We start from the raw sequence: 13,198 nt of genomic DNA, 5'->3' as shown, positions 1-13,198 counted from the left end.
GAACACTTGGGTTTGTTACTCGGAGGAGGTGCCACTGACCTTTGCAGAAGCCTCCTGGCTTTGTGTGGCTGTGAGGTGTGGGTGGCTGGTGGTGGCAGACTCTTCCATTACAGGAGGTGCTGGTCTGCACTAGAACTTCAGAGCCTCCACAGGGCAGGTGCTCCAGTGCCCTTATCAACTCAGCAGGACATGGAACTGTTGGAGCGAGTTCAGAGGAGGCCACGGAGTTGATAAGGGACTGGCAGAGCTGGGGCTGCTCACACTGGGAAAGGGAAGTTGTGTGGAGACTCCACAGCACCTTCCAGGACCTGAAGGGGCTACGGAGAAGCTGGAGAGGGACTTTGGACAAGGGATGGATTGGCAGGAGAAGGGGGAATGGCTTCCCACTGCCAGAGGGCAGGGCTAGATGGGATACTGGGAAGGAATTCTTGGCTGTGAGGGTGGGCAGGCCCTGGCACAGGTGCCCAGAGCAGCTGTGGCTGCCCCAGCCCTGGGAGTGTCCAAGGCCAGGTTGGACAGGGCTTGGAGCACCCTGGGCTGGTGGGAGGTGTCCCTGCCCATGGCAGGGGGTGGCACTGGATGGGCTTCAAGGTCCATTCCAACCCAAACCAGTGTGTGATTCTGTGATTCGTGGCCTCTTCTGGACTTGCTCCATCAGTTCCATGTCCTGCTTGTGTTGGGGGCACCAGAGCTGGACACAGCACTCCAGGTGGGGTGTCACCAGAGCAGAGCAGTGAAGGGCCATACAAATGGGGTGTGGGCCCCAAACCCTCCACTTTGGGGCTGAATTCCCATCCTGGGAGGGCTGAGCTCGAGTACAGGCTTTGAAGGATTTCAGCTGCTGTGCCTGCCCTAATTCCAGCCCGTGGGGGTGACTGGGCTGCCAGCTGTGGCACAGAGCCCAAATGCCAGCACTGATTGAAGCTTCCAGGCTGCAACCAAAATAATTACAATATGGATAATTACAGTCACATTATTTCATTAAAATTATTCCTTCATTAAGTGCCTATGTTTGTGATATTGCCTTGGCAGTACAGGTGGGTGTCTTTCCTGTCCTGAAATAATTAGAGGCTCTCCACCTAAACTCCACCTCCTAAGGAAATTATTTCTTATAGTTCAACTGTTCTGTTTGCTTAAGGCTATTTTCTCTCTTTTTGTGCTGTGACACCCTCAATTCCACATTAACAGATGTGAGAGTGAATTTACTGTCCAAAACCTTGTTCTGACTCTGGATGGTGCTTGTGTGTCTTACAGAAGTGTTTGGGCTCTCCTGAGCTGGTCCCTTTTGGACCTTGTTGACATTGAAGGTGCTGTGGGTTAAGCCCATGGGTGGACACCTGATTCTGGAAAAAGGAGCTTCCTTCCTACAGACCTAATTCCTCACTGGAATGGAACCAGGTGCTTTTATTCTGGAATGAGAGTGTCAGAGGCCCTGGCACAGGTTGGGCAGAGCAGCTGTGGCTGCCCCATCCCTGGGAGTGTCCCAGGCCAGGCTGGACAGGGCTTAGAGCAGCCTGGGCTATGGAAGGTGTCCCTGCCCATGGCAGGGGTGGAATGGGATGAGCTTTAAGGTCCCTTCCAACCCAACCCATTCTGGGATTTTAAAGGCTGGGGAGATCTGGAGCTCACAGTTTCCTCCTACACTCAAGGCCCTTGGCCAGAAACTTTGTTTTCCCCCAGTCAAGGGTCTTGATCTCAGGGGCAGACAGTGCCCCAGGAGTCAGCAATCCTGGGGACAAGCTCTCCTCAACCCACACGTGGTGCTGCTGCTCAGCCCCCTCCACCAGCAGAGCTTTGCCAAGGAAGACCTTTCAGCCAGCTGGGCAGAGCAGGAGGTGTTTTTGGAGCTTCCTGCAGAGATCCACCTGCCCCAGTGGTGGCCTGTGACCTGTGTGCAGCTCTGGGGAGAGCAGAGAGCAGCTCAGAGAGCAGCACAGATGTCCTGATAAGCACAAATGCCTTCCTGTCTGGGCTGTGAGCGGGTGGGAAGGGGCTGTGACAGCTGCTGTGTGAGAGCATCATCCTCCCCCGGGTTTGGGGGTTTGGTCACGGTGTGAGGAGGCAAAGCTGAACTGCTCCAGCTTCAGGCAGGGGGCTGAGGCTCCCTGAGTGAGCCTTCCACAGCCCCCTGAGCTCAAGGAGCCTTTGGACAACACTCAGGGACAGGGTGGGATTGCTGGGGTGTCTGTGCAGGGCCAGGGGTTGGACTGGATGATCCTGATGAGTCCCTTCCAGCTCAGCGTATTCCGTGATTTTTTAAAAACTGAGAATTAGTGAACAGGGCTAAAGACAGGAGATGACAAAAGCTGCAATCACCAAGTGCAGAGAAACCAAGGTAGGGAATTATGTATTGCCAAGTTACCACTGAGATCATCACCCCAGAGAACCAAAACACCCTCCACATCCCTTCCTTCCCAAGGGATTTTTGGTCATCAAGTGGAAGCTTCAGGTTTCCCCCACTGCAGGGAGGGGCAGTGACATTACTATATTTTATTACTATTATTTCGTTCTTGATGGCTTTAAATAACTGATTTTTTTTTTTCCCAAAGTAGATCTTTTGGCTACTGGATCCTGTAGATCCCATTCACAGAGCTCAGTTTATCACCCCAAACGCTGGAGCTCCTCTAATCTCACTTAACCAGACACTGCCTGTCTTATTTTTTGTCATGTCTTTCTCAAACCATCTCTGACAAGATCTTATCTCCTTGGGTTTGTACTGGTGGGGGTGGACTCGTGTGTGGGTCAGTGGCTGTGGGTTGTTTGAGCTGTTGGGGTGGTGTCCAGCACCTTGGGTGGTTCTCTGTGAGTCCATTTGTGCCCAACGAGCTGGGGCCATGCTCGTTTTCAGCCTCCAGCAGCAAAGGGGAAAAGGAAGTGAACAGTGCAGTGAAATGTGTCAGAGTTTGCTGCTGCTGCTGCTGCAGCTGAACCTGGGCAGGAAAATCTAACAGTTACAGAGAAACGAGGCTGCTCAGGATGTGGGGCAACCAGATGACAAAACAGCAAAGAAAACCTGGTGCTGATAAAAAAGATGTGTAAGGGGTGAGGGGGAAATTGTGCTTAAGTAAGAGGAGCTGTAAGTCAGCTCTTTTCGTGCTGAAAGGAGGTATTTTGGGTTGTGTGGATGGTTCCTGGGCAGTGGCTGGTGGTGGCAGAGGAGATGGAAGTGCTGGAGGGCCTGCCATGGCCATTGGCACATGGCCCTGCTCCCACCTCCAGGGACAGGAGGTGGCCAAAGGTCCTGAGACATCACGAGTAGTGCAGAGGAGCTGGAAAAGGAACCAGCCCCTCAAGGTGCAAGAGGAAGGGACACAAAGGTGCCCTCATGTGATGGCTCAGAGCAGCAGCACTGCATTTCCCAGCAATGCCATGTACCTAAAAGAGGGAATTCACTGCCACCAGACTTGAGGAATGGAGGGGTTCAGGTGTTGGCCATGCAGGCTGGTGGGCTCTGATTGTGCCAAGGTGTGAGGAGGAGCAGAGGAAGAGAAGCAGGAGGTGCTCCCACTCCTTCAGCCTTCATGTGCAAGTGCAGTTCAAGTCTCAACATGCAAAAAACCTCCCCAGTGCACCCATCGTGCCTCTTCTCGTGGTGTCAGTGGCAGAGGAAGCTGAAAGTGGAGCCTGAGGGGTCATGAAATCTCCTGCAGCTGTTGGTGGGGAGCCCATGGAAACAGGGCTGGGATGGGCAGAGTCCCAGACACCAGAGCTGCTTCCACCACTGTCATCCTCACTCATCTTGTCTCACGTGCAAATAAGACTTCCCCAAACACCTGATGCTGTTTCTGAACAGCTTAAGCTGCCCCAGCGTCCCCCCAGACCTTCCCTGAGTCTGTGCTGTTGCCCCAGTGGCTTCTCCTTTGGCCCAGCACAAATTAAACCTATTTCTGTGTCCAAAAGCCACTTGTCACTTCAGCCCAGACTCAGCCTGGTCAGGTCACTGGCAGAGCCCTCAGTCTTTGCTGCACAGCACCAACAACCCCCTTGGGGCAGAGCTGCAACCAGAGGAAATCCCTCACACAGAGTAAAGGGGATGTTTGGGGGTATTTTTTGTGTTCTGTTCTTATTTAGATTCCCAGTCTTGTGCTGCAGACCAGATTATTCAGATTAATCAAAAATCTTTCCAGAGAAAAGGTTTTCCTGGGAATATCAGCTTCTGCTGGCTTGGAGCCAACTTCCTGTAAAGAGAGATGTTCAGTGCTAACCTGAGTAACTGCTGTGCACCCAGGGGATTTTCTGGGGGGAAACATCAGCTTATTGAGGTTTCTCTCACTGACCAATTTCTGAACTTCTGACACCACTTTATGTAACATCTTTTTCCCCTCAAGAGCTAAAAGTAGCTCTGGGGATTTGGGTCCTTTTTCCCTCCCGAGGGTGATGGGCTTGATTCCTGCAGCTTCAGGAATTCCCTTGTCCTGGTAACCCCCCACCCTCCTTTGCTTTCCCCTCCAGGGCAAGGAAGAAGTTAAAATAATTTTACAAAAGCATCTGAGATGTTCTGCAGGTGCTCAGGAGGTGCTGCCACAAGCTGGTCCATGGAGGTGTGTGTTGGTGGTGCAGAGGGGGAGTGGGCCACAAATCACATTCAAAAAACACTTTTAAAAAGAATTCTTTTATTATCTACAACAGGAAATAGAAAAATAAATATTTTTTTCATCGCTGTGAATGTTACAATGTGCTTTGTGGTTGTTTTGAATTATCAGTGCTTGCTCAGCCTTCACTCAGGTACAGAACTGGCTCAGATTCCTGTAGGGATGAGGTGGTGGAGTTTTATTTTCTAGAGGAGTTTTTAGAAAGAAAACAAAAATCTGTGTTCCAACACTCTCTGGGCTTCACATCATTTTCCTACAATACTTGTCTTTTCTATAAATTAGAACATTTGCATAAATAAAAACTCAGACTGACATTTCAAATGTTCACAGAAAAATACATTTTACAAGAAGGTGCAAATGAAATCCCAAAGTCCCAAAGCTTCTGTGGTTTGATTTGGAGGAGATTATTCTTACAAACACATCCACATTTGAGCCTTTCCTAGAAATCTCTCATTGCCTTTTGGGTGCCAATTTTGACTCTGCTTACAGGAGTTCCAAAGCAGAAAGGTTTGGATCCTCTGGCTGTGTTTTAGTCCTGCTGCTGTAAATGGAGAGTGGAGGTGATGGCTGGGGGTCAGTTATCAGTGAAAGGGAAATAATTTGCCCTGGTTTTGGTGCCAAGGGGCCTGAAAGCCTCAATAAATACCCTCCAAGCACAGCCCATGGGTAAACTTATCTAAGGCAACCACATGGCTGCAAACCACGTGACCTTCCAGCCAGAAACGGGAACTGAAGGCCCAAAAATAGTGTCTGGGAGCTTCACTGACTGTGTGATTTGGGGCTCTGGCATGTGCTGCACCCCAACGGGGAGGTCTCCTTAATTATTTAAATGGCAAGTCCTTCTCAGCCACTTGTTGCTCCTCACTCTGGGGGCAGTGGCTGGAGGGTCTTGGCACGAGTTAGTCCCTGCTGGATTGTCTTGTGCTTCAGAAATATCTAATACTGTGTCATCCAGTAATTTTTAGGATCAAATTCTTTCTGCACAGCAAGAGCCCAAAATCTTTGCTGCCTCTTGCTGAAGTGCATGACCAGGACATGGCTGGGCAGTGCCACCAGTGCCACCAGGTGGGGACAGCATCACCTCTGCCACGGGTCCCTGTCCTCCTCCTGCTGCCAGAGCCAGCTGCTCCTGGCTCGATTTGTATTCAGGGGAAAATTGCAACTGAAGAGTTAAATCAGCACATCTTTGGCCAGGTTTGGGTTTTAGGGGAGGGCTGTTTGTTTCTTCCAGCCCTGACTGAAAGCAGAAGTTTGTCTGAGTTGTGGGGAAAACAATGGGCCAAAGCCCAGAACACAGTGACTATCTGAAGTGCTGGCACCACCCTGGGCCAGGGCAGTGCTGCTATTCCGTGGTGTCCTCCACGAGCACGTCCCGGGAGTGTTTCCTGCTGTAGCTGAGGTGCTGCAGCTGGAGGCTGTCGTGCAAATCCTGCCTGGACAGGCGTCTCCTGAACTCGTCCGTGGTGAAGTAGTAGATGACGGGGTCGACGCAGGAGTTGAGGCTGGCGAGGCAAAGGGCCACGGCGTGGAACACCGAGATCACCCTCTGCACGCACCCACCCCGGATCCGCCCCGTCTTCACGAAGAAGTCCAGCGGGAAGCTGATGTGGTAGGGGGCAAAGCAGATCAGGAACACCAGGGCGCAGGTGAGAATCATCTTCAAAGCCTTTTTCTTCTCTCCCAGGTCGTGCGAGGCAGAGTTCTTTTCTTTCAGTGACAGGATGGTCTTCCAGGAGCAGTAGAGGATGATGAGCAGGGGCATCACGAACCCCACCAACTCCCCCATGGTCATCAGCGTGACGGAGGTGGGAAGGTCAAGTTTCTCGATGGGGAGATCCACGAAGCAGGTGCTGGTGTTGTCCTTGTGGAGCCTGAGGAGCGGGAAGGGCAGGCAGGCCACGCACACCACGGCCCAGCCCGCCACGCTGACGGACACGTCGCACACGCGCCGGCACTCGCCGGCCCGGAAGGGCTGAATGAGGAACAGGCACCTCCTCACGCTGATGCACACCAGGAAGAAGATGCTGGCGTACATATTGACGTACTTCAGGTAGAAGCAGAGCAGGCACAGCCCACCCCCAAACTCCCACGTGCCCGTCACGTAGTAGAAGATCCTCAGGGGCAGGGACAGAACCTGCAACAAATCAGCAATGGCCAAGTTGATCATGAAGATCACGGCCCTCTTAGTCTCCTTCATGTAGCCGTAGAAGACCCACAGTGCCAGCGTGTTGGCCACGAGCCCCGGCACCAGGATCACCGCGTACGTCACGGCGTAGTAGGGCTTGAGGTCTGGGTCCGAGCAGTTGGAGCTGTTGGTCATGGCTGTGCTCCGGGGCTGTGCTCATCATAACATGGCCCTCGGCCTGTCCTGCAGCCACCTTGTCCTCAGGGATTACAGGAAGGGTTTCAGCCCTGGAGTCCGTGGGTGAGGCCTCGTTACTGGGGCTTCATCACCAGTCAGGGTGTTAATTAGAGTCCTGCCCATGTGCTGTGCTCATGCTCTCTCTTGGACGGTGCCAGCCTGTGCTGGGCTCTCCTGCAGGGTGGGCAGGGAGGGCATCCACGCCGGCAAGAGCATCGCCCTGTGCCCAGGGGGAAAGGTCCTCACTGGGGCTGTGCCTCTGTCACCTTTTGGGGGGCATTTCAGCCTCTTAACACAGGAGTTCGACAACGGATGTGGTCCCACAGCTGGAAGAGAGAAAGGTGCAGTCAGAGCATTGCGGGGAGACAGAGGTCAAACAGAGCAGAGCTGGACAGAGCTGTGGGAACCTCTGTCCAGCAGAAACCTTTGTGGTTTGGAGGTGGTCAGCTCTCCTCCTGCCCAGCAAGCACCATGCCTGTCCAGTGGAGGTGCAAAACCACCAAGTAAAGAGAAAAAGTGTCTGATTGCTGCTACAACCCAGGTTGTGTTGGTGTTCCTGTGCCTGGGCACGTGGTCTGTGCCGAGATGCTCCGGTGAGTGCTGAGCCCGCTCCCTCCCCAGGCCTGGCTGGGATAATCCCACCTTGTACTCCCCTGCTCATCCCGGGAGAGCCCTTCAGAAGGTTCCCACCCTCCCATGGCTGGTGACAGAGGGAGATCTCCCTGTGCAACACACCATGTGCCACACAAACCTTTCCCAGCGGAGCAGCCGCCACTGCTGCGTCACGGAGGGGAAGTCACAGCTCGGTGGCTTTCACCAAACCAGGGGCAGCTCTTTCATTTCTCTTCATAATGGAACATGAACCATCCTTGCTGCAAGCAGGGGCAACTGGCCACTTAATAAGCACCTTCTGCTGCACAACTACCTGCAGTATATTAAATTTTACTTCCTCACAGCTGCTTTTTCTAAGCCTTCCCTCACCCACCCTGAGTGCTGGGGCTGTTGGAAATACCAGACACCAGCACCAAGGGGTCTGTAGGTGGACTTCATTTAAAATGTTTGCACAGTAAAGAGTTGATGTTATCTGAATGTGTCAGACACGAAAACCACACCAGGCCTGATAAATCTGGGGGAAATTCATATCTCTGCCTTTGGCTTCCACATGAAGATTTAACCTGCAGATCCAAGGGGGAAAAGTTTGGAGGTACCAACACATTTATTTAATTTTAAAGGTTTTAAATTTTTTTTTAATTGGAAAGGTACAATGACACCCTGCTGCAGTCTGGGCTGGTTTTTCCTGTGCTTTGAGGCAGAGGCATTAAAATGTGAACACTTGTTATGATGCTGATGTTCAGCTTGGTGTGATGGCACCGAAACTTCGCAGCAGCTTCGGGTGGAAACAGAAAATGTTGTACAAAAGGAAACAGTTGGAGGGTGCAGCCTTTTTGTGTCTCCATGTGTAGTTTCTCCTCCCTTTTCATCACCACTGGGTGATGAGCCCAAGGAGACAGATATCTGCCCTCCTTCCAGGGATCCAGCATCTGACATAACCAGTGGAGCAAAATGGCTCATGAAATAATCCCATGAAACTCCAGGAGCAATGATTAATAAACCACAGAGAAATCAGCCTTCTGCTCAAAGACCTTCTGATTCCTTTAGCAATTCTCCTTCCATCTTCCATGGCACAACTGACTGGAAATGTGAGTTATCTCTTCATAACACAAGAGATGAAAATTCACTGGTGCTCACCTAAAACCCCTCATGTTTCACCCATCAGTGGTGGGTAACTTGGGCTGAGAGCCTTCATTTCCATTGGGCAGAGCCTGACTGGCACATCCCTGGAAGTGCCCAAGGCCAGGCTGGATGGGGCTTTAAGGAAGGTGTCCCTCCCTGTGGCAGGAGGGTGGAATGAGATGGTCTTTAAGGACCCTTCCAAGCCAAACCATTCCATGGTTCTGTGACTCTGTGAACTTCTTGCCTGACCTTTGCTCTGAAGCAGCAGCAACAGGAGCTCAGGTGCCTGCAGAGCCATCTGTCCCTGCCCATGCAGGTGTCCTGCTCCTGCAGGTGTGCCCAGCTCCTGGCATTGCTGCTCCTGGCTGGGCAGCATCCATGGGCAGTCTAGGGCAAGATAAAGCCCTAAACCCACATCATCCAAGCCTGCCTAAGTGATTATTATTAAACTTTAAACTAGCGTGTCTGTCCTGCCTCACCTTGGCAGGGGCTGCTGTCACCCACTCAGGGAGACTCACTCACTCTCCTTTTCCTCTGGCTGCATTCCCAGGTGGGTTAACCCACCTTAACTCCAGCTCTGGGCCATGAGACACACGGGGGGAAGGTGAAGGTGCATTCCCAGGTGAGTTAACCCACCTTAACTCCAGCTCTGGGCCATGAGACACACAGGGGGAAGGTGAAGGTGCAGCCCCAGCCCCTGCCTGCCCACAGCCCACTGCTCACACACACTCACACTCCTGTTTGTCCTGCTGCCCCCCAGCTCCTGCACTTCCCATCCCCACTGCACAGCAACCTGCCTGCAACTCCCTCCCCTGCTCCCTCCAGCCTGGCCCCGGCACCCTCTGCCTCTCCTGTGCCATGAGGGGTCCCAGAAGGCCCAGCTAAAGGTGGGGAGCACCCTTGGTGCTCACCCAGAGCACCCATGAACAGCCCTGGAGCTTGGGGAGAGAGGCACAAGAACTCAGCAATATGAGAAACGCTGCTCTGGAAACCCCAAACAGCAACACCACCAAGCTGAGCCCCCTGTGCGTGTAAAAACCAGCAGGATACTAAAAAAAGCTCCAGAAAGAGGAAATTTTGTTTCGTATGCTCTGTGCTCACTTCCCCTCAGCACAGGGGGTGGGAGAGAGGCTCTCCCCAGGCACAGCCCCCTTCTTCCCCTGAGAGGCTTCTCCTCCTGATTTTGCCAAGGAGAACCCCAGTCAGCCACGCTGGGTCACTGGGGAGGACTTTGTGCTGAATGAGGCAGGGGCAGCAGGGAAGGGATGGAGCCAGACTAGCCAGGGCTTGTTACAGCTGGACCTGTCCCGTGTAAGGCACTTCCCACATGCTGAAGGGCCGTTCCCATGTGCTGAAGGGCAGTTCCCACATGCTGAAGGGCAGTTCCCATGTGCTGAAGGGCAGTTCCCATGTGCTGAAGGGCAGTTCCCACATGCTGAAGGGCTGTTCCCATGTGCTGAAGGGCAGTTCCCATGTGCTGAAGGGCAGTTCCCATGTGCTGAAGGGCAGTTCCCACATGCTGAAGGGCCGTTCCCACATGCTGAAGGGCCGTTCCCATGTGCTGAAGGGCCGTTCCCACATGCTGAAGGGCAGTTCCCATGTTCCACACATGCCCCCCAGCAGCTGGGGGGTGCCAGCAGTCACTCACCGTGGTGACAGCCATGGGCTCTGCCCCCTGCCCTCATCACAACTCACCCCCAGCAGTGCTCAGGCTCCTCATCTGAGGGTGCTTCAAAGTTCTGGGTCAAGCCAGAGCCTCGTTAGCAAATCCCGGAGGTTTTACCTCAGGAATAGCCACATCCCCTCTCAAACCCAGCTGAGTCAGGGACAGGCTTTCCTACCAGCCTCGGGGAGGGCACTTCATGGCCAGGCACAACCTGTGGTGCTGGCCCTGCTGCAGCTCCGTGCCTGGAACCCTCTCAGGGCTCAGTCCCCCAGGAGCTGGGGTGCTGCCCACACCTCCTGCTCCTTCCCAGAGCAGGGCAGGGGGTCAGCCTGGATGGATCCTGCCCCCAGGCACCGTTCCTGCTGCTGGCACAGGTGAGCTGTGGGTGCAAACCCACCCCATGTGGGTGTGGGGCTGTACTTAGAGAACAGGCAAAGCCTGTGCCAGGGGTGACACAGGCACAGCAGCACCACCCTGGGGTCCCTGCTGACTTACCCTTTCTGGGGAGCTTTGCTGCCTGGCACCTCTCCTCTTCTGTTTCTTCTCTTCTTTCTCTACAATCTAAAATAAAAGCAGAGCATGCACAGGGTAACATCAAATGGAAAATGAGTTTCCTGCTGAGGCTGTGCAGGTGGAGGCGGTGTGAGGGTGGTTCTGCCCCTCCACAGGGGTTCTCTGGGGGTGTGGGGACACTGTGTCCTCTGCTGGGCTTCTCCCAGGGCCCATTTGTTCTCCAGCTCACCCAAAGTGCTGCTGTCCTCTTTTGGCAGAGATAACTATTAGTAGCTAGTGGGTATTAATTAATTACATAAGTTTGCTTTTCAGTTATTTCAATTCACATCAGGGGAAGATAAAAACTTCTCTGCTTTGGAGCAGCTTCTTAGTAGATATTTGAGGTTTGTATCTTCTTCCAGAGGGGCAATGTTGCCCTTTGCTATGCTAACTAAATTCCAAGAATAAGCAGGAAAACAGGGTGGGATTGATGGGGTGTACTGTGTAGGGCCAGGGGTTGGACTCGGTGATCCTCGTGGGCCCCTTCCAACTCAGCATAGTCTATGAAATGCTCTGCTTTCATGCCATAGGAAATACTCTGCTTTTGCCTTTTAATCCCTTGCAAAAGCTCTTGTCCTCCTTTGTTAATATTTATCCTGGTTAAGAAGGGAAATAACCCGGAGCAGCCGTGCTGTGTGTTATCCTAATCCCCCACTGCTCCTCTCCCTCCCTGGCACCCCGACATTCCTGGGAGATGTTCATGGCAAGGAGCACCAAAACTGGGATTTTCCCCCCAGACCACCAGCACACGTCCCCCAGGGACCACAGCCATGCCCTGGGCTGTGCCAGTCCTGCCTCCCCCTTCCCTGACTCTTGGCATTTAGTGGAAAATGGCCCTGGAAAATCCAAGTGGTTCCTCTTGTGAGGAACAGACCGCTTGGGGAAATCCGCGGGACAAAGAGAGGGAGACAAACGCCAGGAAAAGCCGGAGCAGGGAGTGACCTGGGCTGGTTCTCCCCGTGTGTGGAGCTGGGTGGCCTCGGGGGTCACCTACGGGCCAGTCCCAGCACGGGCAGCTGTGGCTTTGCAGAGCCTGAGAATCTCTGGATTTGATGCTAATCCTTAAATTCAGCTTCTTGATGCTCCCACAGTGATAGCAGAAAATACATCCTGATTCTTCAGGCCTGGCTGGTGTTGCCCTTCCTCTCCCTCGGACACCCCTCGGAGCATCCGAAAGGAGGGAAGGAGCTCGTCCTTCCCAGCCGGGGGTGCTGAGCTCCCTGCCCACCCCTGGCCTTTCTGGGTGTCCCCATTTTCCCCCTGGGACAGCGGGAGACCCGCAGGGCCCCTGCCTGTCCCCGGCGTGTCCCGTCCCCTCGGGAAGCGGCACCGAGTGCGTGGCAATTACGGAAAACAAGCCGAGTTTAACCCCGACGGCCGGACCCAGAGTGAAGGGGAATAGCGGGCTCAGCCCTACCTTTGCTGTCCTGCCGGGCTGCTCCGGGGTGGCCCGTGGGTGCTGCTGGCAGGTCCCGCAGCGGGTCCCTCCCTCGACGTGCAAAGCAAAAGTGCAAGTGGCGGAGTCGCGGCCGCGCCCGCGAGGAGGAGCGGCCGGGGGGGCTGCCTTTGGGGCGCTCCCTCTGCCTTTGGGGTGCTCCCTCTGCCTTTGGGGCGCTCCCGCTCCTTGTGGGGCGCTCCCTCTGCCTTTGGGGCGCTCCCCCCGTTTTGGACTGTCCCCTTCCTTTTGGGGCGCTCCCTCTGCTTTTGGACTGTCCCCCTCCTTTTGGGGATCCCCCTCCTTTTGGGGCGCTCCCCCCGCTTTTGGGGCGCTCCCTCTTATTTTGGGGCTCTCCTCCTCCTTTTGGGGTGTCCCCCCTGCTCTTGGGGCGCTCCTCCTCCTTTAGGGGCGCTCCCCCTGCCCGGGGCCGGGCTCGCCGCCCCTCCTGCCTTTGCTGTTTTCGTGCTTTTCTCCTCCCTCTGTGCGGGCGCCGATGGTCTGGGGGGTCCGGGGGACTGTCGGGTGCGGGGCCACCCCCTGGTGGAGCAGGGCCGGCTCCCGGGTGGGTCCCGCTGGCACAGGGAAGCGCCCAGGGCTGAGATGCTTCATCCATCCCTTCCCTGCCCGTTCCCTCGCTCTCCCCCTCGCTCTCCTCTGGGTCCCGGTGCTTTGGGGTGTCCCCCTGACGCTCATCGTGGGCATTTTGGGCTCCTCCAAGAGCGGTGGGTTCTCCACGGTCATTATTTTCTCATTCAGTGGGTTTCCACAGATCCCCTGGAGCAACCCGGGGGAGAGCCGAGGGCTCCTTCCCAAACGTGCCACGGGTGATGCCGCCCGTCCCGCGTTCCTCACCC

General features: G+C 54.5%; 1 protein-coding gene across 1 annotated transcript; it reads right to left on the bottom strand.

Moving 5' to 3' along the window:
• Positions 1–4,602: 4,602 nt before the first annotated feature.
• Positions 4,603–12,607, bottom strand: GPR174 (G protein-coupled receptor 174). The gene is made up of 3 exons (XM_071569724.1): positions 12,324–12,607; positions 10,850–10,915; positions 4,603–7,280 (listed from the first exon to the last, which is right to left on the bottom strand). Exon 3 carries the CDS (start codon positions 6,910–6,912, stop codon positions 5,935–5,937), a length of 978 nt encoding a protein of 325 aa, XP_071425825.1. The 5' UTR covers positions 6,913–7,280; positions 10,850–10,915; positions 12,324–12,607; the 3' UTR covers positions 4,603–5,934.
• Positions 12,608–13,198: the final 591 nt, after the last annotated feature.

This window comes from Pithys albifrons, chromosome 14 (genome assembly GCF_047495875.1).
Source record: "Pithys albifrons albifrons isolate INPA30051 chromosome 14, PitAlb_v1, whole genome shotgun sequence".
In the NCBI taxonomy this organism is placed as follows: domain Eukaryota; kingdom Metazoa; phylum Chordata; class Aves; order Passeriformes; family Thamnophilidae; genus Pithys; species Pithys albifrons.
The sequence above is the reverse complement of the archived record's forward strand: the minus strand, read 5'-3'. Positions and strand labels throughout refer to the sequence as shown.